Source organism: Montipora capricornis, chromosome 14, assembly GCF_036669925.1.
Source record: "Montipora capricornis isolate CH-2021 chromosome 14, ASM3666992v2, whole genome shotgun sequence".
NCBI classification, from domain to species: domain Eukaryota; kingdom Metazoa; phylum Cnidaria; class Anthozoa; order Scleractinia; family Acroporidae; genus Montipora; species Montipora capricornis.
Genome location: NC_090896.1, coordinates 45767046 through 45791054, shown reverse-complemented (window position 1 = coordinate 45791054; position 24009 = coordinate 45767046). Strand labels below are relative to the sequence as shown.

Sequence of the window (24009 nt, the reverse complement as noted above, 5' to 3'; positions counted from 1 at the left end):
CGGCTAACTGTGCAGTGCATGAGGACATCACGCCGCAACAGTGTAATTGCGAGTTCTTCATTAAAAGTGTATTGATTGTGTCTGGTGTCTTGCAAATTATGCTAATGATTCAGTTTTGTTTTTCTCATCTATTCTGTAGTATATGATTATACTCAAAAATATGCTTTTTTTACAGTTTTTAGTCTTCTTGGGATGGGAAGCCAATATTATATTCATAGTTGCCTGTAGTCTACATTTAAAAACACTCTTCGTAAAAAAGTAGCCAATTGAAAATGAATTTGAAGGAATAATAATTTGATCGAAGAGCCCATGCGCGTTTCATGCCCCGAGATGACTTCCTTTCCAAGATGATTCCCGAACAACACCCCAAAAAATCAGAAACTTTTGAAACACGCACCCCAGAACTGCATTGTTTGCAAACAGGTCATCGCAAAATCGGGTCCTTTCAAACTATGGGTTTTGGTAATAGCCAATTCTTGGTTTGCATCCACGTGATGAGACCGCCATGTTGGTGTACAATCAACAGAAAATGTCCCCACGAGTTTGCATAATAGAGTCAAATTCCCAAGACAGGCATTGTTCTGTACACCACCATGGCCGCCATTTCTTTGTTGTGGAACACCAACATGGCCGCCGTGACGTCATTTGAAAACGCTCTATATACAGCTCATCATCATCCGGAAAATACGTCATGTATGCATCATCCTACAAAAACGCTGCTTAACACTCCCAGATCATAACTGTGACATTCTTTATTTACAAAAGATTGGATCATGAAAATATGACTACACCCTTAATCCCACGGACAATTTCATTTGAAGGGTAGACCGATATAATTCATTGATATAATTAATTGACTAAATACGCTAAAAACCACATTCGGCATTTTTTAATAGATATCCCCTGCTGTTGACATTCAAATCTTTATGGGAAACCAAAAAACGCTTGGAGAAATATACTAGCCTGCGTAGCACGGCGGTTTTAGTTGCTAATAAAGTCGGGCGAGGGCAGAAAAACCGCGAGGAGATTGGGGCGGGAGCAACTGAAAAACCGCCTGCACGGACGAAGGGCTTTTTTGAGTCGGTCCGTATGCCAGCGTACGGGTTACCATGCTACGCAGGCTAAAAAAATACGAGTGAAAACAAGCAACGTTTCAAATGCGCTTTCGTCTTGATGACGTTAAAACTAAAAATGAAAGAACAATGATGCGAAAACTAGATAAAAATTTATGTAGTATCGATATCAGCCCACCCTTAATTACGAAATGAAGGTTTACACAGCACTTTTTACAGGTAAAAACGCTCGCTAAAAAAGTTTTGTACGACGAATGTCAAGCAAGGTAAAGCGCACCATTCAAATAACCAGAATAGCATGATACACAGCAAAGAAAAAACGCGTCTCTCTGATGCAACGGTTTAGAAAAATAATTAATTTGGCCAATCGCAACAAAAGCAGACAATCGTAGGAGCCAATCAAAACTTAACAGCAAATACGTGTAGGCAAGTTCTAGTTGACTGGTTGAATGCGACGTATGATTTTATAACTGACGCCAACCACCAAGGGGAGCAATTTTGAAATCTCGGCCAAAGTACTTTCCAGATCACTTGAAAACCACTCCAATGGCTGAGGTCAGACTTGGATTTTTGGTGTGCTAAAAGGTGTTAACCATGGTAACAATACAAGCTGTCGGTTAAATAGATAAAGTTTAGATAAACGCCCGATTATATTTGCATATCGATTCAGGAAGTCTTACTACAGAAAGCTCTGCTTTCATCCTGCCAGCGTTGCCAACGCGACATCCTCTGGTAAACTGTGAAAAGACGGCCACATTCAAAAAGCAAACTTCCCCTTTACCAAAGTAAAAAAGGTAAGTGTGGCCTCAGCCAATACGGAGCTTAAGCACGCGCGTTTTTGAGACGCGGACGGCAACCGGAAGAGAGCATTTCGCGTCAGGACAGTGGCGTCTCCCGGATTTTTATACTAATCATTTCTAATGGAGAAAAGATACTTAGCAATGTATACGTGGTTGTGCGAAGAAAGGTTAAAAGGGAAAACAACGCACTTCCGGTTGCCGTCCGCGTCTCAAAAACGCGCGTGCTTAAGCTCCCTAATATTCCTAATATCACTGTTTGGGTTCAACACTAGTTTCCAGTCCCCTTGGACAGTCAAGCCAAGTGCTTTAGCCGTTTACGTCACCGAAGGCCAAGTGGGCGGACCACGTGACCCCTAGCAGGTAACCAAAAGACCAAAAATAAAGCGTATACCATTTTTACCATCACCCGACTTCCCATAACAATATTTTTTCTTCTTTCACCCTCGTTCATTATCTTACAAACTGCTGTTCGTGTTATTTGACTTGTGAGGAGCTGTTTATTATTAACGGGAAAAGATTCTGGTACTGGGAAGATTCGACAAGGCGAAACAAAATTATCTTGTCCTCTTACGTAAATGCAGAAATGTTTACTCGAGTAAGAGGTCATAACTAGAGAGAAAAGTAACTGAATGCCTTTTCACTCCTCCGATGTATTCTTCATCTACCAGCTAGACAGATCCCAGCGTGTGGTTGGTTCTTCTTTAGCCACTAGGACAGATTCCAGTGTATCGGATGTAAACTGAATGCGCAAAAATTATGGCACTAAAAACGATTCACCTTCTAGCATCTTCCGCCTATTAGAATCTTTCTCCGCCTAACCTTAAACACTCTTTCAGTCCACTGCTCAAGTATTCTATACCTTGGTGTACATATTACTAACATTCACATCCTACTATTTCTGTAACCAGCAGAACTTACGGCCTTAACTTTAAATTATTTTTATTTGTTTACTTACGTTATGCTTGGAATGATTGTGCTTTTCCATGGTGCACTTTTTTCGCAATTGTTTGAAGCAAGCGAGCTTCGTTTTTTTAGTGGTGCATTAAAAATTATTTCACTTGAAATTTTGTGTTCTTCAATTTAGAAGATAAGTACGACATTCTTCTTGAAAGGCTGATCAACATTCTTTCGAGTTTTAACACGAAAAATATATTATTGTTAAAGAGTGAAAAAATACCTTGAGATAATTTTTTTCCAATTGTTCATATAAAGCGATTCCACTTTAACCAAACCAAGTGCAAACGAGAAATGCTCGAAAGCGGTCACTGGTGTACAAAAATGCAACTAATTGCAAAGCGTTTAATTTAACCTACCCGATCATGTGCATTCATTTCACGAATCCAATCGATGTCTGATATAGAATTACGATAGCTCGTCGACAGCTGACCATACAGAACTCTAGCGGATATTGTGTTCACCACTTCAATGACGTCATTGATATCTTCAACAGACCCTACTCAAAATGGTAGCCGGTCATATAATTTCTCTATCTTCATGTTTATAAGACCTACTGGCTTCATATTTACGAATAAAAATTCTTTTGCTCGTTTCGGCATTGAAACTGCAGGATATTTTATATGAAAACCGTAATGAAAGACATAATATGTAGTAGTGATGGGGAAATTACACTACTAGGGTCAGAAGTCCACGGTTTTGATTTTTCCACAATAATAATAATAATAATAATAATAATAATAATAATAACAACAACAACAACAACAATGTTGTTGTTGATGTTGATGATGCTAACTAACTTGCTGGTTGCATGATGATGTCCCCTGAGCAAATGAGATTACGAGAACGTCATTTGACGATGATGACAATAACAACAATAACATGACTGGATACGGTGCATGTATGAGTAAACAATGGTTCAAATAGCCATTATGTGCGTAACATTGGCATTAATGTCAATGAAGATAACACTGACGATGATGATGATGCTGATGATGAACTTGACTACAGCAATAAAAAAAGGCTTGAAATAAACCAGGTAATCGACGACTTGTTTACTAGGCAGGACACTTCTCGTAATGCAGTTTTACTATAGTTCCGCCCTCGTTTAAAGAGTTTCTTTCAAAGGTGCCATCCAAATTGTTGCCGTCAACCAACTTGTTGCTACTATGAGGAGAAGAAGCCCTACAACTGCTAGGACTTTGTACCTCGGGAACTGCATTGCACTGCTTGGTAATGCAGATCTCACCTTTCGGGTAAAAATCATTTTCACGGACGTTTTCCACAAGACTACCTTTGTCACTTTTGGCGTAGTTGGACGTGGCGCCTTCCAAAGTTTCCAAATCTTGACCTACAGCACCTGCGTTATTCCACAGCACATCATCTTGCACGATATCACTGTTACGAAATTCATCTTTATCACGTCCTTTGTCTTCATTCCTCGACCCTTCCAATCCAAACCCGCCTTGTGTTGCTGAACAAGTTTTGCACGCTTCAATAAGTCGCTCATCTATTGGTTTCATTTTGCCGTGACCAACCTCGTCTTCAGGACAGGTTTTACGATTTTTTGATTCAGCAGAGTTTGACATAGCTTCTGCCAAAGAAAGTGAATTTGGACTTACACCTCCTGTTGCATTACATTCGTTAAATAGCATTCTGTCTTCCTGATTAATTTCATTGTCACGGACGTCCCCCTCAGCACCACCTTTGCCATGTTCTGTGGAGATTGACACTGCCTCTTGTAAAGCAGGCGTATCCTTATTTGGTGGTTCAGGGGTTCTGCCTTCCTCCACAGGACACCCATCTTTCTCCATAATATCAATGGGACCGACACCTTTGTCTTCGTCCTTTTTCGCAGAGTTTGACAAGATGTTACGCACAGCAACTTGACTTGAATAATCTGAGCTATATGTATTGTCTTCTTTAGAAAGAAGCTCATTGGCGCTATTTATTAACTTCTGAGAAGCCGATTCCGCCAAGTTTTTTTTAAGACTGCAAGTGTCAATAACAGCACTCTCAGTGCCAAAAGAACTGTTTTCTTTAGCACACCCTTTTTGAAGCTTTGAACTGTAAAGGTCTGAAGTTTCTCCTTTCATTACTTGTACAAAGCTATTTGAACAATCACCTCTCGATTCGGCCAATAAACATGCTTGTACTTGGTCATTTGTTGCAGCCAAAGCAATTTCACTTGGGATGACGTCTTTAGAATTTTCTGAGTCACTGCTTGTGACCAATAAACTCGGGAATTCAGGAGCCACTTCTTCTGTTATTGGTGTCATTGGGTCGTTATTTGAAGCTGGCAAAACATCATGTGAAGTTGAGGCATTCTCACAAAAATTCTGCAATATTCAGAAAAATATATTTTTTATCAACCAATTATCTCAAACTTCCACGGCGGCAAATCATTTAGCCAAGCCTAAAAGCGGAGCTCCCGTGTTATTTATTCTTACAATAAGTTAACCTGGCTTGAGCCTGCGATCCCATGGAAAACCAGTACCTGGTAAGCGGTCAACTTAAAAAAAAAAACAGCCGATGAGGTTAAAACTTGAGTGCCCCTTTACGCTGATAATGTTCTTCATTCTCAATACCTGTGACTGACATTTCATTGAAAATGTGAGGAGAATTTACATAACAAGACAGCACTGACTATTAGTTTGTTTGTTGTTGTTTGAAGATTTGCTTTTTAACCCTTTTGAGGGTGGTACTCACAGATCTTACTCTGTTTAACACCAGAGGATTTTCCTTGCCAATGGAAGCCGCTTCTGGGGTGAATCAATTAACAACATCTATTGTAGGTCCACTCAAGAACTATGCCCCCTTTAACCCTCTCCCTCCTGTAAGAGTGATAGTTATGTATTTCAATCTGTCTAACGCCAGAGGATTTTACTTGTCAATAGGCGCCACTTCAGGGGTTAAAGGTTTAATAATATTCATGAAAAAATTACTCAATTCTGATTGGCTGAGAGTAGTGCAGTTCCAGTGTAACACAGTGCAAAAAGTGTAATGCACCAGTGCAAATTACACGTCGAAATTCTGGATTATGATTGGCTAATAAACAATAAGGTTTGGTCAGAAGCAATCAAATCTTTTCTTTTCAAATCAAGTGGTGCCCGGGATGGCGCAATTTTTCCCTAATTGCGTGATATTGCTTAACCATCTCGAATTTTTCCATGTATATCATTAACAAGTAATCACACAATTTTTCTCGTGCAATTTGGAATAAAAAAGTACTTGTACATTTTTTCAAAGATTACAAATTGCACTTGCCCTACAGACTCGTACAATTTTGGTCATCCTTGAAAAAAATTACTTCTGCTTATTTGTTCCAAATTGTACTTGACATCATGCGATTACCTATACTAATATCCTGAAATCTTTCTTCTGTTGAGAATTTTCTAAGTTTAGCATTAATATTGATTGATAGGCTTGCCTTCTTCGCCTGCAGCTCTTCAAGAACTTTTGGAAGATCAGCAACAGAACTGGGCGGTGACAAATGCAGAGCTAACAAATTTTCCACAACTTCAAGCTGCAGATTTAGCTTGCGAGGGGCCTATTAAAAAAAAGGGAAACAACATTAAAAATTATTGTACTAAATATGTAAACAATAAATAAAATCGTATCTGCAGTTCTTGATATAATAATTCTACTATAACAATAAAGAATGGTCAAATTTGGCGACACAATATTACTCATCACGTTTAAGAAGAAACAAAGGGTGTTACCGAAATGGCGTTACTGCTCCAAACACAGAAATAATAGGTAACAGTAAACAAAACAAATGATCACGAGGGGCATCTCATCTAACGACCAGACAGCACAAAAAAGTTAGAGGGGACATAGTGCATGTTGATATTGAACCCAAACGATTTTCAAAATTCCACCCCAATTTTCTGTACTTTTTCACAATGCTTTCAAAATCTCAATCTTTTAAGGTAACAAGCTAGAGAAACCTAAGACAATAGGGAAGATATTGGTTTCCACTCTTTTTTGTTTTATGGATGTACACGCCTGGCCTGACTACATGCTATTCATTCCTAAAAACAGCAATTTATCATGACAGTGTCCCATTAAGCTGATAATGTTCTTCATTCTCAATACCTGTGACTGACATTTCATTGAAAATGTGAGGAGAATTTACGTAACGATCACTCCCCAGAGAGAAATAATGGTTAAGGCAGCACTGACTATTAGTTTGTTTGTTGTTGTTTTAAGGTTTGCTCTCATATGCAATTTAACCCTTGAGTTTCCCTTTTGAGGGTGATACTCACAGATCTTACTCTGTTAAACACCAGAGGATTTTCCTTGCCAATGGAAGCCGCTTCTGGGGTGTGAATCAATTAACAACATCTATTGTAGGTCTACTCAAGAACTATGCCCCCCTTAACCCTCTCCCTCCTGTAACAGTGATAGTTATGTATTTCAATCTGTCTAACGCCAGAGGATTTTACTTGTCAATAGGTGCCACTTCAGGGGTTAAAGGTTTAATAATATTCACGAAAAAATTACTCAACTTCGATTGGTTGAGAGTAGTGCAGTTCAAGTGTAACACAGTGGAAAAAGTGTAAACACCAGTGCAAATTACACGTTGAAAATCTGGATTATGATTGGCTGATATAAACAATAGGGTTTGGTCAGAACCAATCAAATCTTTTGTTTTCAAATCAAGTGGTGCCCGGGATGACGCAATTTTTCCCTAATTGCGTGATACTGCTTAACAATCTCGAATTTTTTCATGTATATCATTAACAAGTAATCACACAAGTTTTCTTGAAATTTGGAATACAAAAGCACTTGTATATTTTTTTTTCAAAGACTACAAATTGCACTTGCCCTACAGACTCGTACAATTTTGGTCGTCCTTGAAAAAAACTACTTGTGCTTATTTATTTCAAATTGCACTCAACATCATGCGATTACCTATACTAATATCCTCAAATCTTCTTTTTGTTGAGAATTTTCTGAGTTTAGCATTAATATTTAAACAATAGAGTGTTTCTGTCGAGGAACTATCGGCTGATAGTTGCCCCGCGGAAATTTGATGTTCTTAAAACAAATATTTGCCCAAGAAGCGAAGCTTCAAGGGGCTAATATGCTAGTTTTAAGAACATCAAATTTCCAAGGGGCAACTATCAGACGGATAGTTTCGAGACATAAACACTCTATTGTCTTTATTGTTCACCACTAAATTTCTTCTGTGCGCCAGTTGAACAACAGTCAAAACCCACTTAATGCAGATCAATCAAATATTTATTCATGCGTACCGGCTGTCACAAATGTCAATAATTCGCAGCGTACATTGGCTAAAGAATAGCGTACAACTGTCAACTGTTTTTTTCAGCGGACGACTGTACTATCCATCCGGGTATTTTCATCGGACAGCACTATGGGCTGACACTATCACGTCACATGATCAATTCAAACCAATAAGAATCGGAGAAAATTTAGTGGGAAAACTATAATGATTGATAGGCTTGCCTTCTTTGCATGCAGCTCTTCAAGAACTTTTGGAGATCAGCAACAGAACTGGGCGGTGACAAATGCAGAGCCAACAAATTTTCCACAACTTCAAGCTGCAGATTTAGCTTGCGAGGGGCCTATAAAAAAAACAAAAAAGAAATAACATTATTAAAAATTATTGTACTAAATATGTCAACAATAACTAAAATTGTATCAGCAGTTCTTGATATAATAAATTCTACTATCACAATAAAGAATGGTCAAATTTGGTGACACAATATTACTCATCCTGTTTAAGAAGAAACAAAGGGTGTTACTGAAATGGCATTACTGCTCCAAACACAGGAATGATAGGAAACAGTGAAAAAAAGTTTGAGGGGACATAGTGCATGTTGATATTGAACCCAAACGATTTTAAAAATTCAACCCCAATTTTCTGTACTTTTTAACAATGCTTTCAAAATCTCGATCTCAAGGTAACAAGCTAGAGAAACCTAAAACAATAGGGAAGATATTGGTTTCCACTCTTTTTTGTTTTATGGATGTACACGCTTGGCCTGACTACATGCTATTCATTTAAGGATGGTGCATGGGCCTACTACTGTTATTGCCCATACGTTCTGCGCATCTCGAGATACTGGGGTTTCCTATTGGTGATGCTTACTAATACAGGAATATTTTTGCGTGGTTAAAAACTATACAGAGAAAGCAGAACCTAGTGAGTGCTCTTATCCAAAAAGAAAATTGGAGGTTTAACCATGCATTTTTCAGAGATGTTAAAAGGAAAGAAAAGAACTTTATTAATTGTCTAGTAGCTGTAGCACTGGGGGCTAATTGGGGACACTGTAAGCTGAAATCAACAATAATATTACAATGCAAATTAAGTCAAATGTTGGTTTTTGAGCAGAGGGGAAACTGGAGTACACGGAGAAAAACCTTTCGGTGCAAAGAAGAGAACCAACAAACTCAACCCACATATAACGCAGAGTCTAGGCATCAAACTCGCATAACGTTGGTGGGAGGCGAGTGTTCTCACCACTGTGCCAACCCTGCACCCCAATTCAATTAAGTTTCAATTTGAAAGAGACTACCACTAACTTCTTAGTAGTTCAAAGCTTTCTACAAATATTGTTGATTAATTATCTTTGAAAAATGCGTGGTTACCCCCAATTTTCTTTTCAGTAACACTTGCTAAGATCTGATTTTCCCGCATGTTCATAAACAGCGCAAAAATATACCTGTGAATTAGTAAGCACCATCCTTAAAAGGGGCAGTGTCACGCAATTTTAATCAAACTGCAAAACACTAAAAGACGTCTTTGCATCAATGAAGACCAAAAAAATAATGCTATACATGTAGTTTGTTGTTTGCAGCCAAGGATGGAGAGGATGGAAAATGGATTGAAACTTGAAAAAAAAAGTTGGCCAGTTTTTTTCAAGTTTAGAGATGATGTCTTCAGTAACTAAATATGAATATGGTAGCTCTTTGCCATAAATACAGAAGATCTTACCCCACTTCTGACCTAAAAACAGCAAAATTAATTTAGCATGACAGTGCCCCTTTAAACCAGCGAACTGATCAGCCAAACACAAGTACGGTACCCTTTGCTTTAACTCTGGTTGGGCTTTATTTAAAGAGGGTAACACCTAGGATGGATGGATGGTGCAATGGCCTACTACTGTTATTGCCCATACGTTGTGCGCATCTCGAGATACTGGGGATTCCTATTGGTGGTGCTTACTAATACAGGAATATTTTTGCGTGGTTAAAAACTATACAGAGAAAGCAGAACCTAGTGAGTGCTCTTATCCAAAAAGAAAATTGGAGGTTTATCCATGCATTTTTCAGAGATGTTAAAAGGAAAGAAAGGAACTTTATTAATTGTCTAGTAGCTGTAGCACTGGGGCGCTAATTGGGGACACTGTAAGCTGAAATCAACAATAATATTACAATGCAAATTAAGTCAAATGTTGGTTTTTGAGCAGAGGGGAAAACTGGAGTACATGGAGAAAAACCTTTCGGTGCAAAGAAGAGAACCAACAAACTCAACCCACATATAACGCAGAGTCTAGGCATCAAACTCGCTTAACGTTGGTGGGAGGCCAGTGTTCTCACCACTGTGCCAACCCTGCACCCTAATTCCCTGCACACCAATTCAATTAAGTTTCAATTTGGAAGAGACTACCATTAACTTCTTTGTATTTCAAAGCTTTCTACAAATATTGTTGATTAATTATCTTTGAAAAATGCGTGGTTACCCCCAATTTTCTTTTTGGATTTCAGTAACACTTGCTAAGATCTGATTTTCCCGCATGTTCATAAACAGCGCAAAAATATACCTGTGAATTAGTAGGCACCATCCTTAAAGCGGCAGTGTCACGCAATTTTAGTCAAACTGCAAAACTCTAAAAGACGTCTTTGCATCAATGAAGACCAAAAATGATGCTATACATGTAGTTTGTTGTTTACAGCCAAGGATGGCGAGAGGATGGAAATGGATTGAAACTTGAAAAAATTGGCCAGTTTTTTGATATATGATATATTAATTGGTCATTTATTATTAGTCCCTATACAATCATTTTAGTCCCTAAAAGAACATAAATTGTGTTAACCTCCTTAGTTGAAGATCTCTTTCCCTTCCGGCTACCTCTTCTCTGTATTCTACCACTTCCAGCAAAGACTCCAACAAGATCATCAGCGGCTGATTTCCGTCTCAAAAAAGTTCCCTCACTATCAGAGCCAGAAAATTCTGCATCTGAAAAAAAAAATTGCCGTTGATAGAAACTTTAAACAATAAATGCAGGCAAAAGATCATGGAAAAAATAAAATCTTTTTTCAGCCCTTCTAAACTAAACCAGAATCCAATAAATGAAAATAATAATACTCTTAATGCACATGTAAACTGTTCCTCTAGCGGTATATGACATACCAATCAATTGATTGCACAAGGCAAATATGGCTCACTGGTTTCAACAAGTACCAATAGCCAACGAAAAGCATTGACTCAGAGAAGTCGCCTACCTTTTTCCCTAATTAAACTGAAGTAATTAAAGACAGATTCTTTCAAACAGTCAAAACTCTAACTTAAAATTTTATTGAAACTCCTAATGGCTTCTTAGTATTCACAAGCCTTGTTCTTTGCATTCAATTTGCAAGATCTCACAAAAATAACAATAAATTTTATCTCATTATTAACATACCAATATGCCCTAATTTGACAATGTGAATTAATAGCCAGTCTGGCAATAATTATGTATACAGCATTCCTTTACAAAAAGGTAAAACCTGTGGTAGATGTAGATGACGTACCAGTTCTTGGGGATAAGCTTGGTTCTTTCTCTGCACCAGAGGATGCCACCGCATCAGGCAAATGAGGAAAAGTATCAAGCATCTTTTCAAAATGGCCGATCAGAGTGATGCAAAGTGCATACTCCTTTTCATATGGCTTTTTTTTACCCCTGTTGCTTTCCCTAAACAGGAATAAAATGAGAAGAGGAAAGCCGTGACTTGCACATGTACGTGTATTATACATTTTTCACATTTTTTTCTCTCGGGAAAATAAAATGCAGTCTGGAACAGCTACATTGTATACATGTATGTAATGTCCAGAAGTGCATACAATATCACGATAAACCCTTTAATATTGTCTCTTGTATAATTTCACCTTTTCAAAGGACTGCATTCTTCATTCTATAAGAATACAATCTACCAGTAATAATGATATTCTTTCACACTAAAGTCTTTTAATCTCGCATTCTTTTCCCCACACAACAAAACTTCACAACCATGACACTCCACTTTTTGTCAAAGTAGGTGAAGCCTTCAGGCACCAGCTACAGTCTGCCACATGACATGATGTGACTACTGTTTCCCTACAAAATTGGCCAGCATTGAAACACGCGTATTTCTGGATATACAGAACAGTGCATTTCAAAGTATTAAGCCAAACTGGGAATTAGATGACATGGGAGAAACATTTAGTGGAAATTACTGGTAAGTGCCCTGATTTATTTTAGGTTTACATTATTACATGTATTTTATTTATTTACAATAGACAAATTGAAACAGTTAACCAAGCTTAAGATTGCTAGGATGGATTAAATAATTCTGCCCTTGGCAAAGCTTCCAAGTCATTGGACAGCCATAGAGTTCTTGTACACTGTATGTATGTATGTAGGTATGTATGTATGTACAGACTTGCATTTCATAACACGTTCATTTCCTCGTCACTCAAACACCTATATTTACAAATCCCTAATGATGTACATGTACATTCAAATAGAGCGGTTTTCAATTGAGTGTCGAAAGTAATTAGCGAATTGCTTTGGTTTATGACTACTTTACTCAGTGATTGGTTCAAAGTTCTTGTGCCATATTTTCAACCAATCAGGAGTGAAACCAAAACCAATCGTGGCTCACGCGTGCTTTGTGTCAACTATGTGTAATTACTTCTGAGTTTTGATTGGCTTACCGGATTGTCTCCGTCCTTTCTTATTGGCCAAAGTAACTGCTTTGGTTTTGGTTTTACGACACTTGATGGAAACTCGCTCTAAAGTACTGCTGTACTACTATCACTGGGGATTTCATCCATCTTTGCAAAAACTTAATAAATCCAGGTTTCTTGATTTTGAGACATAACCACCCAATAATAAACTTAGAGTGTGACCTCTGTTTGCAATATTTATAAATCTGTCACCTACTAGTACTTACAAGTGAGGTACTTACATTTCCTTAAGAATGACAAGTTTCTCATTTTTTCTCCTTGCAAGCTCCTCCCGTTGCTTTTGAGCTTTCATCTCTTTGACAGCTGCATGATACTCGTTTCTCTCCTTTTCAAGATTTTCTGTCAAGAGCTTTCTCTTGGTCCGAAGTTCAGTTAGCCCTTAAAGATATTTCATAGAATAGAAAAAAAATTAGTTATAGTTAAAATATTATGTCCACCAAAGCTTGAGGAAGAGAATGGGGTTGGCCCCTGGAATGGTGATAAAGTTTTTGAATTTCAAACTGGATCCTGCGAACTTCATGTACCAGTACATGTGTAGTCCATAGGACTAGGGGAGGGGAGGGGGAAAAATCATAATGACCTTGAGCTGTGTGAGTTTCTTGCTAACCAGTATATTTCTCTAGTAATCTCAACTTAGCTAGCATCTTAAATTGTAGGCTTTAGCACTATCAAGCAATACTTAACCCTTTCATTCCAAGAGTGACACTTGTACTAGATAACTCCAGACAATTTTACTTGTCAGGGGGGGACTCTTTGGGGGTGAAAGGCTTAACTGATCACTCACTGCACCCCATAGTGTACAACGTGCGCAAAGGGTCAGCACTGGTTCCTGTTTGTTCACTGAAGTCAAGTCCGACAGGACCATTTGAAAGCTTAAGCAAGGACAATGAGGACGGCTACAATGATGTTATCCAGTGACAAAAGATTACTAGTTCCCATCTTTGTAATAATAGTCGCTCAGCACGGAAAGTGTGTATCAATAGAAAACTGGTAAGAATGCAGTGGATGGTTGGAGAAAATTGAGAATTTATGGCCAGGTGCTTGTACCCTTCACATAATCTCAAATTCGGCCATATCATGTCACTATCAAGGAGAAAATGGCTAAGAAAATTTAATGTCACATAACAAAAACATAAAATGCACATGTGGGGCATGCATACATGTAGGCTTTGGTTATGCCCATAAAACCTACTGATTCATGGCATTCTAACTTGTAGTTTGTCGTCATTCTCCTTGCTAACCCTTTGACTCCCAAAGGCCACTTATTTCACTCAAATTCCAGATGATTTTACTTGTCAATGGAGGGCCCCTCAGGCCTTATAGGGTGAAGCTCCCTAGTATTGGGATGAATTACAGGGATTGTTTCTAGAAAAACTGTGACGATGCATCATTGGAGAGTGAAAATTACCTCTTCTAGCTGAATAGAGATAAACTTTGTCATCATACAAGTAATTCAGTATGTTGAGACTCATTTTCCGTTATTTTCTTAAAATGTCCATATCAATTAATTCGTCTTTTTTGTTTTGGTTATTTATCTATTTGCTTTTAATCATTTAATTACTTAGTTTAGTAATTTAAGACTTCTTGGTACATATTTAGATAAAAACACTACACGCCTAGAATAGAATACACTGTATGCTATATAAACTTGAACTTGAACTTGAAAAAAAAAACACAAAAGTTGGCTTTTTCAAACGATGTCCATAAATTTTCTGTAAGCAGATATTTTTAGTGCTAGCCCTTCATTAGAGTGAATTTAAGGGTGACTAATTTGTTAATTCACTCTCACAATTATTGTGGGTTGTTGGGGCTTAATATATAAGAGACGGAGGAGCTTTGCCATTATTGGAACCATGGTGACATGAATACACAAAGAAAATAATAATGAGAACGGCATGCAGGTACATGTCCGTCTGGTTACAGTAATCTTCTTAAGACACGCAACATCTTCTATTTCGATGGCCTCAAGAGGAAACAACAAGACAGTTTTGCTGTCTTCATAATTAATAAAGAAAAGTGTTTATGAAATAAAGAGAGGGAGTTGCTACTACTCGTCTCTGCCATAGTGCTGAGCGACTCAGTATGTTGTAACAAATAATCCAACAACTTTTTGCACATGTTACATGTACATGTTTACAATTCTAGGAAACCAAAAGCAAACCAGCCAAAAAAATATAGAGCACTTATTTTCTTGATAATGTTGGGTCACATGTAAAAAATCAGCTACTTTTGAAAAAACACCCATAATGTCAGTTACCTAGGACATTTTTGCCAGAATGAAAGGCATTCAATAATTCTGTAGGGATAAAGAGTGCCTACATGTAGTTAAAAATCACTGCCTATTACAAGTCATGCATTTATTTACCCTTATCAATTCCTTTCTATTTTCTGGATGGGTGACTATCTTCAGGAGAATACCCCATGCAGTGTTCCAGTTAATTTGATCAAGTGGGGGGTCATGTAGACCATTTGAGGGGTCACCCAGACGGCGTGCCAGCAGTGGCCCTATGGCTCACATGTTCACGCGTTGAATTTTACTTTTCTAAGTTTTGGTAATAAATTCAGTGCAAAGATAACAAAACTAGCCTGCAAGCAGGCTCTTTGAAAATGGCGGACGAAATATAGGTCGGAAATATAGGGGCTATATTTCAACTGCGCACCATTTCAACGGAAGAGTCTGCTTGCTTGCTATGACAAAACACGCTCTTGAGTAAAACTCTCTTATTTCTCCTTTAAGTGAAATGGTCTACAAAAAGCTCACTGCAAATTGCTCTGACGGACGTTTTCCTGTACGTCATGCATGTATTACAGTTGTACTACACAAACGTTTGTTCTACACATTAAGGAAGGACTGAACATGTTGTTTCAGCTTCATAATTCCTCTTCTTTGCAGTCTAATCTGATGTCAGGTAAAAACTTTTTTTGGCTTTACGTTTGCACCAAAAAGTATCGCAAAAGCCGGGAGTTAGCAATAAAAGGCAAGCCAAAAGATAGATGAAGAAAAAAATAACATAGTTTTTGTATAAAACTCTGAATTTCGAATTCTAAGCGAAAGATTCATGATAATCGATCGTAAAAACACCAACATTTCTGCAGCCTCTGACTTCGAGGAAGCAAGGGGAAGGTCATAATCACATGCTAGGCAAACCACAAAGGTACACGTCAGCACCTTGTGTCAAGGTTCTTGTTTACATTGAATGAACTACAGGGAAGAATGTAGTCTCCTTCACAGCCGTCTTTCGGGATGTTAAGTCGTTCGTCGCTTTCAGAGTTTTACAATGTACTTTTCGCTGAGAAACTTCCATCTTTCGTTTTTTAATTTTGTTGTAATATTTGACTGAATATTTACATTTCATCTGTCGGGTCAGGAAGCCTTGTTTGTCAGGTTAATGACCCGAGACCCGACTCTTATCTGGAACACTGCCATGTGTGTGTACACCCTGGGAAGTCAGGTCTGGCGTATGTAGTGGTCACTGCCAGCACTTCTCACCTCCGCAATTACATGTGGGCTGATTCTCACTCGATCTCAACTGAACTCGAGGGTTTTTTTTGCAGATACGCTGGTTATACCCCTCATAAAAAATCGACATCCAGTCAATGGGTGATATCACCATTGCAGGTGACCTAGCTAGTGTGCTATTATACTGTAGTTATCACCAGCCTCGATCAAAGATACCTTTTTTAAGTTCTTCTTTTTGCTTTAACTGTTCAGCATGATGACTCTTTTGAGCCTCTTCCACTGTGTTGGTATCTGCACCTGATTCTAGTCGATTCTTTACTTCTTCTTCCCTTGCTTTCAAACGGTTCACTCTTTTAACACAATCCTAACAATCATTAACAAAAAAATACTAATCACTGTACATAGTATGAGGCATTACCACAAAGGATGTCGAAGACCTGGAAAAATAGTGACTCCCTCATAAAAAAGCAGTAGCACTTTCATTTTACCATGATTTTCCATTGTTGTTAGCTACACACAACAGTCTTGATTTCCCAACACACCAATAGATTTAACATACATGTAATTATTGCAACTGGATAATTTTTATTGCCCTGCAAATATTCTGTTCTCCTACACTTTAGTTACTCTGCTTGATCAGAATACTCATATTACCCTGTGTACAGTACATGCATGGTCACTAAGCTACAATGTGAATTGTTTATCTACTGTATTTCTTCGAAAAAAAGGGGTTGTTACAATGTTTTAAAAGTCTTTTCGCTCTCTTTCCGTGCTTTGTCACCTCTCTAAGATGTATTTGTTGGTACATGTAATGGCTAAATTTCAGTTTTGCAAATAAATGTTTATTCTAGGTAGACTCACATCTCTTTGTCCCCTGAGTCTTGACTGTTTGTTTCGCAGCTGCTCAACGTGCTGCTTAAGCTCCAAATAGTCACTAAAAGTGGGAAAAAATGCAAAAAAAATTACCTTGAGAGAGATTTGGTCATGCCCAAAAGGAACAATGTCCTATATCAAAAGAGAGTACTCACTTGAGAGACCAGCAACCATACATACCATGTACCGTGCATAATTACCGGTATATACATGTATGTATATTTCCACCAAACAATATTTTTAAACAGTACCAAATGAATGTATATTGAAAGTTTGAGTTGAGTTCTCAAATCTCTTCAGGAGTGATGCCGTCAATGGGGCTTACCGTGTATAATATGGGATTTGCACATATTATTTGTTTCATGCTGTTTTTAATCAACAAGGGAAGTGAAGAATCTCCTGTCCAGATCAGATCAAGGCCAGGCCACAACACTGGTGACTACCTTGTACCTCACAGTAGGCTTTTAGCCAGACATTGGAAACTGGCCACCCAGGCGGCTTGTTTTCCCAAAAAAGTATAAGAGATTAAATTAATTTTCCTTGAATTTCTTCCAAAAGTGGCTGTCCACAGGATGCCTGGACGCTCACTTCCTCTTTGTAAACAGAGAATGGGTTTGTTAATGTGTCACACAATTTTTTTACTAATAAAGGCTGCAAAACAGAGCCTGCACTTCATTATAGTAGTTATCCTAGATGATTGGAGTCAAAGGGAACACCCCCCCCCCCCCAAGCATTGGTCTGGCTTAGGCTCAATCCAAAGCACTTCCTACACAGTAGCCTCTCACAATCAGGAGGGGGGGGGGGAAATTTACATGTAATGGCTCCTGTTTTCTTGATTTACATGTAAATTCTCCTTTCTCATAGCTACCATCATGGCGAAGTGAATGCACTCGATATTATTCCACTCATTTTTAAAAAAATGAATTACCGATACTGTAGTCCGGCCTGATCAGACTAATACAGTAACTTCTCAAAAGTTGAAATCATTTTTTAATATCAGGCTTTTGAGAGCACCACATCCTCTCACTAAGGCACTCACATCAATGCATATCTGAAGCAAAAAAATCAATAGTATTCTTCCCCAATGACTTTTTTAATCTGGCAGGATTGATAAAGAGTAAAATTTATATACCAGTACTGAGTAGTTCAAGCAGTCACACAGTAAATTTTAAAATCCTTAAAAGAATCCTTTTCTGACCAACCCAGATTGTAGCCCCATACACAGAAAGTGTTTTGGCTTGTAACTGCTCTCTCTTCTCTTCATCACTGCAATGAAAAGATTGCATAACAAGTCCAATGAAGGTTGGAAGAGGAAACCAGCCTCAAATCTTGTTACAGTACATGTACATAAAGGCTTGTCCAGGGGCTGAAATCGCAGATCAACAAAAATAGTTCGTAAGCTTAACAGTAACTCCATTTCTACCTACTTGAGATTTCTTTTTGAACGCTTTAATCTATCGATTTCAGAAACTAGTCTCTTCTCCTCAACAATTTTCAGCTGTTGGGCTTGCACCTGATGTTCCAGCCTCCTGAAAATGTGACAATAAATAAGTAAATCAGTGAATTAAGATTACATGTATATGAAATGTAAAATATTGGAACTATTGAATGAACTGTTTTTTTTTTTTTGGTTTTTAGCAGCTGAAGGAAGCTGTGAAACTTAAAAGAGCACTTGCTTCTGCACAGGGACACATAAAGCAGGGAGGAAAAAACCTTAAACACACAGTGGTTGCATCAAATGCAAATTTTGCATTTGCCATATGTTCTACCCTTGACCATTGCATGTCAAGGCAAGGTATAACTTGCAATTATTGCCATTCACAGCTTCCTTGCATGATAAAAAAATATAATTATTAATATTAATAGTCCTGTTGGTAGTTAAGATAATTATTTATAGTGAAGATGCATTCACTTAAGATACATGTCCAGATCACAATAATATTGCTTGTCTCCTTCAACTGAGCTTTTACCAGGGCGATGCAGCAAAAAAATGTACCAATCACAGCCGACTACCATGAAATTGTGAGCGTCATCAGTCCAATTCGCTATTTGCTGAAGACTAGAACAGGGCTCGAAATTAACGAAAAAATCTAGTTGCATTTTGCGATAACATAAGAAAATTTAGTCGCAATTTCGCAAATTTTAGTCGCAAAATCGCCGCGCTGCATTGTGTTGTCAGTGGTTTAGCAAAAAAAATATATATATGAGCCCCCAATACTTGTGTGTAAAGAAACCGCTGAAAATGGCGAATGATCGAAAGAATTGAACTGTGCACGTAACATCGCAGCTAAATTACTCTACAATTATGCTATCCTCAGAGAAAATTCACAGCGAGAAACAAAATAATTTTGTCATTTATTTATTTATTTATTTTAGCAAAAGTAGCAGCAAAGTGGCAACTGCTAACCCTTTTGTTTCGAAAGAGCGAAGGTGACAACAAGTCGCAAATTTGCGACTTCTCCAGATATTTTAGTCCCAAAGGAAAAAATTTAGTCGCAAATGCGACTGTATTGGTCGCAATTTCGAGCCCTGTAGAAGCAAGCAGTTGAAATGTCTTCATCTAAATTGTGGGACAAACATAGCTCCCACTCCTTCCCAATTACATCGCTGGCACTAAGTACTGGTTAGTAAAGTAATTGAATGAGTTTCAAAGTTTCACAGTTATTGGTTTTGGCTCACAGCGTTTCTTCACCTAGAAAGGTACTGGTCTTTATTTAAGCAGGGCTTCTGACGGGGCGCAGGAAAAAAGATAAAATTGTGTGGGAACGAACTTAAATTGTGCGATGAATTATGCGAGATTTCAAAAATGTTTTTGTATACAAAATATATAGGCTTGACCAATGCACGGTCGAAACATTTTTCGTTTGTCTTTTCACTACCATAATTTTTATTCTCAATAAAAAGTCTCAAAAAATCCTTGTTGATCAAAATAGGCTACTTGAGGAATACATTTAACACTTACACTATCATGCCAGTTGTTATGGTGTGAGCATTTATTTGTTCGTGGTCATCTCACATACCGGTATCAATTGTTCCATACCTTTTAATGTTTGTATCATTGTGAAATTCCTTCAGTAGGAATTGACATACATCATGATTTACATAGCTTGATATTTTCCTCGTAAAGGTTGAAGTTAGAACCTAAACAAATAACGTGCCAATGAAGTGGAACCGAGCTACAAAGCACGCCTTGTATATATTTTTTTATCAAGGTTCAACAAAACTGTTTGACAAATGCGAAAACAAAGGTTTTTTCGGAAAGGAAATGGTCTGAAAATCGCTTGAAAAGGTTCTAGAAATCTTGGCTATAAACAGGAAAACGTGTAGTTATAAAACCTCTCAGCACATCGCTCAGTATCATGTGGGATTTTGCAGATTTTTAGGAATTGTCAGCATTGGGGGGGTTTCACCAAATCGTGCGGTCTTGCACCTGCACACCCTGTCAGAAGCAGTGTTTATGTGTTACGCTGCAAACAAAAAGCTCCAAACTTGCGTGTAGATTTCTCTACCTTTAAGCAGTGAGGTTTTCTGTTGAGCATCCTCTCAATCTCTTTCTTCAATTTTTACAAGGCCAGAATACTAAGAATTCTCTTCCAAGCCCTTTGTTTCCAAAGGAGTGCTTTCTATATGAGCTAGCTAGCAAGGTGCCTGTCACATTTAGGAGCCTGTGGACTTTCTTGACACCAATCCATTCCTTAGCTTAATGCAGCTGTTATCAACTGTTATAAAGTACAAAGTACACACCTAACAGCATCATCAATCCTTGCCTCCGATTTGTATCGTAAACCTGCTTGCAGCTTGGTACACTCATCATTCTGTGAAGTGACAGAGTATTAATACATGTATCTGGTCGCTATAACAACTGAACATACAAGTTACACCATGGAAGCACTGGAAGCACATTTTAATGAACCACATTTGCGATTTTGGGAAAATTTATCAATTTTTGTTGAAACTAGCTAAGCCATTGCATCAAGTGGAAGGGGAGAACTAGAACTTACAGGAAAAGAACATAATGCCTTACACTCACGTTCTTTGTAGTGAATGTTCCAGCACCAAAAAAAGGCTGAGTTACAGCTGTGTTTTGTTTTTGTTGTCTCACTTCCTCAGAAACCCTTTAAAATAATCCTGGCAGGCTTTAGAACAACAGTATGCTTGCAGATATAGACTGCAACATCAGGAACTCCATACCCTACTGGAACAATGTTGGGATCTTCGCAGTCCCCCAGTGTTGACAACAAGAGTGCCGAGACTGGGCCAAGAGTAGCCTTGGACCAGGCTCTGCAGTTGGAGAAAAGTGATTCAAGCGGAGGACTAGGCAAGGGAAGGGGCTCCACGTTCCTTTTTGCTCCATAACACCAACTGCGGAGCCTGGTCCCAGGCTAGGCCTATAGTTGGAAGTCATTACCCAAAGTTTGAGACATGCCGCAGCTCTTGTAAAGGAAAGGAAAGGAACTTTATTTAATTAAGTGTCTAGTCGTTCTAGCGCTGGAGCGCTAATTAGGGACACTGTAAACAGAAATTAACAATGAAAGTAAATCAATTCAAATGTTGGTTTTTGAGGAGAGGGGAAACCGGAGTACCCGGAGAAAACCTCTCGGTGCAGAGTAGAGAACCAACAAGCTCAACCCACATATGACGCCAAGTCTGGGAATCGAACCCAGGCCACATTGTAACGACTACAATGTGATTGGCTCAATACCTAAGCCAAAAACACAAGACTGAAGAATGACTTAGACTTCAAAACAATAGAAGCTGCTTACAATAGCTGGTTACGAGAGCTGCTGCAAATTTTTGTCAAGGAACCTTCCAGTTCCAAAAATAAGTCTACTACATCTTCATTTCTGACTTGTCGAATGTGATTAACATTAATTAATTTCAAATACGTTGATTCATTTAAGCGGTTTCTTATTTTGAAAATGATCAAATTTGAGCTTATATTTTGTGTTGAAAGAAAACAGAGACCGGTAATTACTTAAGGACTTGAACATTAAACAAGCATAATAATAAGCTCATGTCATGATCATCAGCTTGAATATAAACTGTCGAGTAAATGTTTGGATTATAAAATACAGTATCTGCATCCACTGACCTTTTTCTGAACTTGCATGTTTAAGCTTTTTAGCTCCACATCAAACTGTTTTCTTTCTCGGATGACCTTTTCTCTTTGTGCACGGAGTTCACACTGTTCACCGAGCAACTTGTCTCTGTCGATGGCGGGGCCGGCCTTGAAATTACCAGCTGAGCTGGACATTGTTTGCTTTTCAAGGAATTTCTTCTTAAGTGTTAAGAATGTTTTTCCACGATTCAACAACACAACAAGATTTGTCCAATTTTTAGTCTACATATGAAACAAACTAAGCTGGTCTATTTTCTACAATCTGAACCTTATTTAAGCAGCAACAAGTGTTCTTATTTGAATATGGGGTTAATCGAGTGGATACAAGTTTGGCTTCGTCATCCCGAATTCTTTCGCTTAATTCCTCGATTTCTCGCTGAAATCTCTTGACATCAGGTGGTCTAGCCCCTTCGTGACCATCGTTTAAAGCAGCTGTTAGGAAATAACCAGGAAATCAAAATTCATTAGCGTAATTTGTTCATCGAGTCACTTAAAAACTGTACGGAAACACTCTGCACTGACCGGTGCCGTTTTCTCGGCGATCCTTCACATCCACAATCGGTTCATCGCTCATTTTCTGTCCTCAGCAAAGCTGGGAGATTCTGATTGTTTTTTCACCATAAAAGTTTTCGTCACATCTTGACCGATCTCCAAAAAAATTAATTCCTCAACAACATTGTAGATTACACGAAGGCAAGGAAAGAACGCCTCGAGAATTGTGGGTATATTCCAATGTGGGATTGTGGGTAATCTAAAGGCACTGTACAGTGCCTTTCGATTATATTGTCGACTCGGGTGATATTTGAAACCTCATCACAGGAGCCAATCAAACGAAGTCTCCATATACGCTTATTCCTTTCCCGAATAAATTTAACTAATTGATGTCAGTTTTTCATGTTACGTTCTAATTCGCTTCGCTCAAACGAACGTAAAGTATTTCCCACTTAAATAACCGCAAAAAAACAGGCAAAGTAAGATATGCGTGGATCGCGTGCGAACCCTAACACTTTAATGAAAAATAATCTTACAGCATTGGTGTAGGACAAAACAGATGCTTTCATTTCGCTGTAATTCTCGTGTCAAAGAAACGGTATAATAATGTAAATAAGAGAATAACGATATTTATATTTAAAGATTACCTGTCCTCTTACTACGAAAGTCAAGCTCTTCATCTCTATGCAATAAGCGCATTCAAAATTTCCTCATATTACTTGATAGAAGCATGTTTTTTTGTTTTGTTTTGTTTACTTTTTTTTTTCTGAAAAAAGGGTTTTTCTGCTTATACGAAAAATACGTTTTCTCTCCCGTCCCCTTCCTATGCATGATCTTCGCGGAAATTACATTCTGTCCGTAAATAAACCTGGAACAACCGGTTATGGTCTTAGTTCTCTTTTTTCTTACGTATCAGCTAAGTTGCGGAATGCGCTACCTGATTTTATCCGTACCTATGAGTTTACTGGTTTTAAAAGAGAATCCAGGGCCGCATTTAGTACAGCGGCTTTTTTTTTCTGTAATCTGCGACGCCAGTGCTTACCATATGCAAGATAAAATGACATTTCCCTTCAATATATAAGCCATCTAATTCTTACGCTATATTGACAAGGGCGGTTTGGAGCTGTGAGGAGGCGTGGGATTTGTCACATATGGTTTAGGGGCCGACATATCTCTCCCTCAATGCCGTACCGGGAGGCAAGGTCGGTAGCAGAAAGCAGCGACGGGCCAACTGCGTCCAAAAGCGATCGCAGGGGCCGAAATCCCGGGATGACTCG

General features: G+C 38.3%; 1 protein-coding gene across 1 annotated transcript; it reads right to left on the bottom strand.

Moving 5' to 3' along the window:
* Positions 1–2266: 2266 nt before the first annotated feature.
* Positions 2267–22965, bottom strand: LOC138033517 (flagellar attachment zone protein 1-like). Its single transcript, XM_068881276.1, has 12 exons — positions 22763–22965; positions 22566–22672; positions 22214–22396; positions 20866–20936; positions 18549–18650; positions 17110–17182; positions 16465–16612; positions 13010–13166; positions 11594–11754; positions 10897–11039; positions 6258–6377; positions 2267–5166 (listed from the first exon to the last, which is right to left on the bottom strand). The coding sequence occupies exons 1-12, from the start codon at positions 22812–22814 to the stop codon at positions 3886–3888; spliced, it is 2598 nt and encodes an 865-aa protein (XP_068737377.1). The 5' UTR covers positions 22815–22965; the 3' UTR covers positions 2267–3885.
* Positions 22966–24009: the final 1044 nt, after the last annotated feature.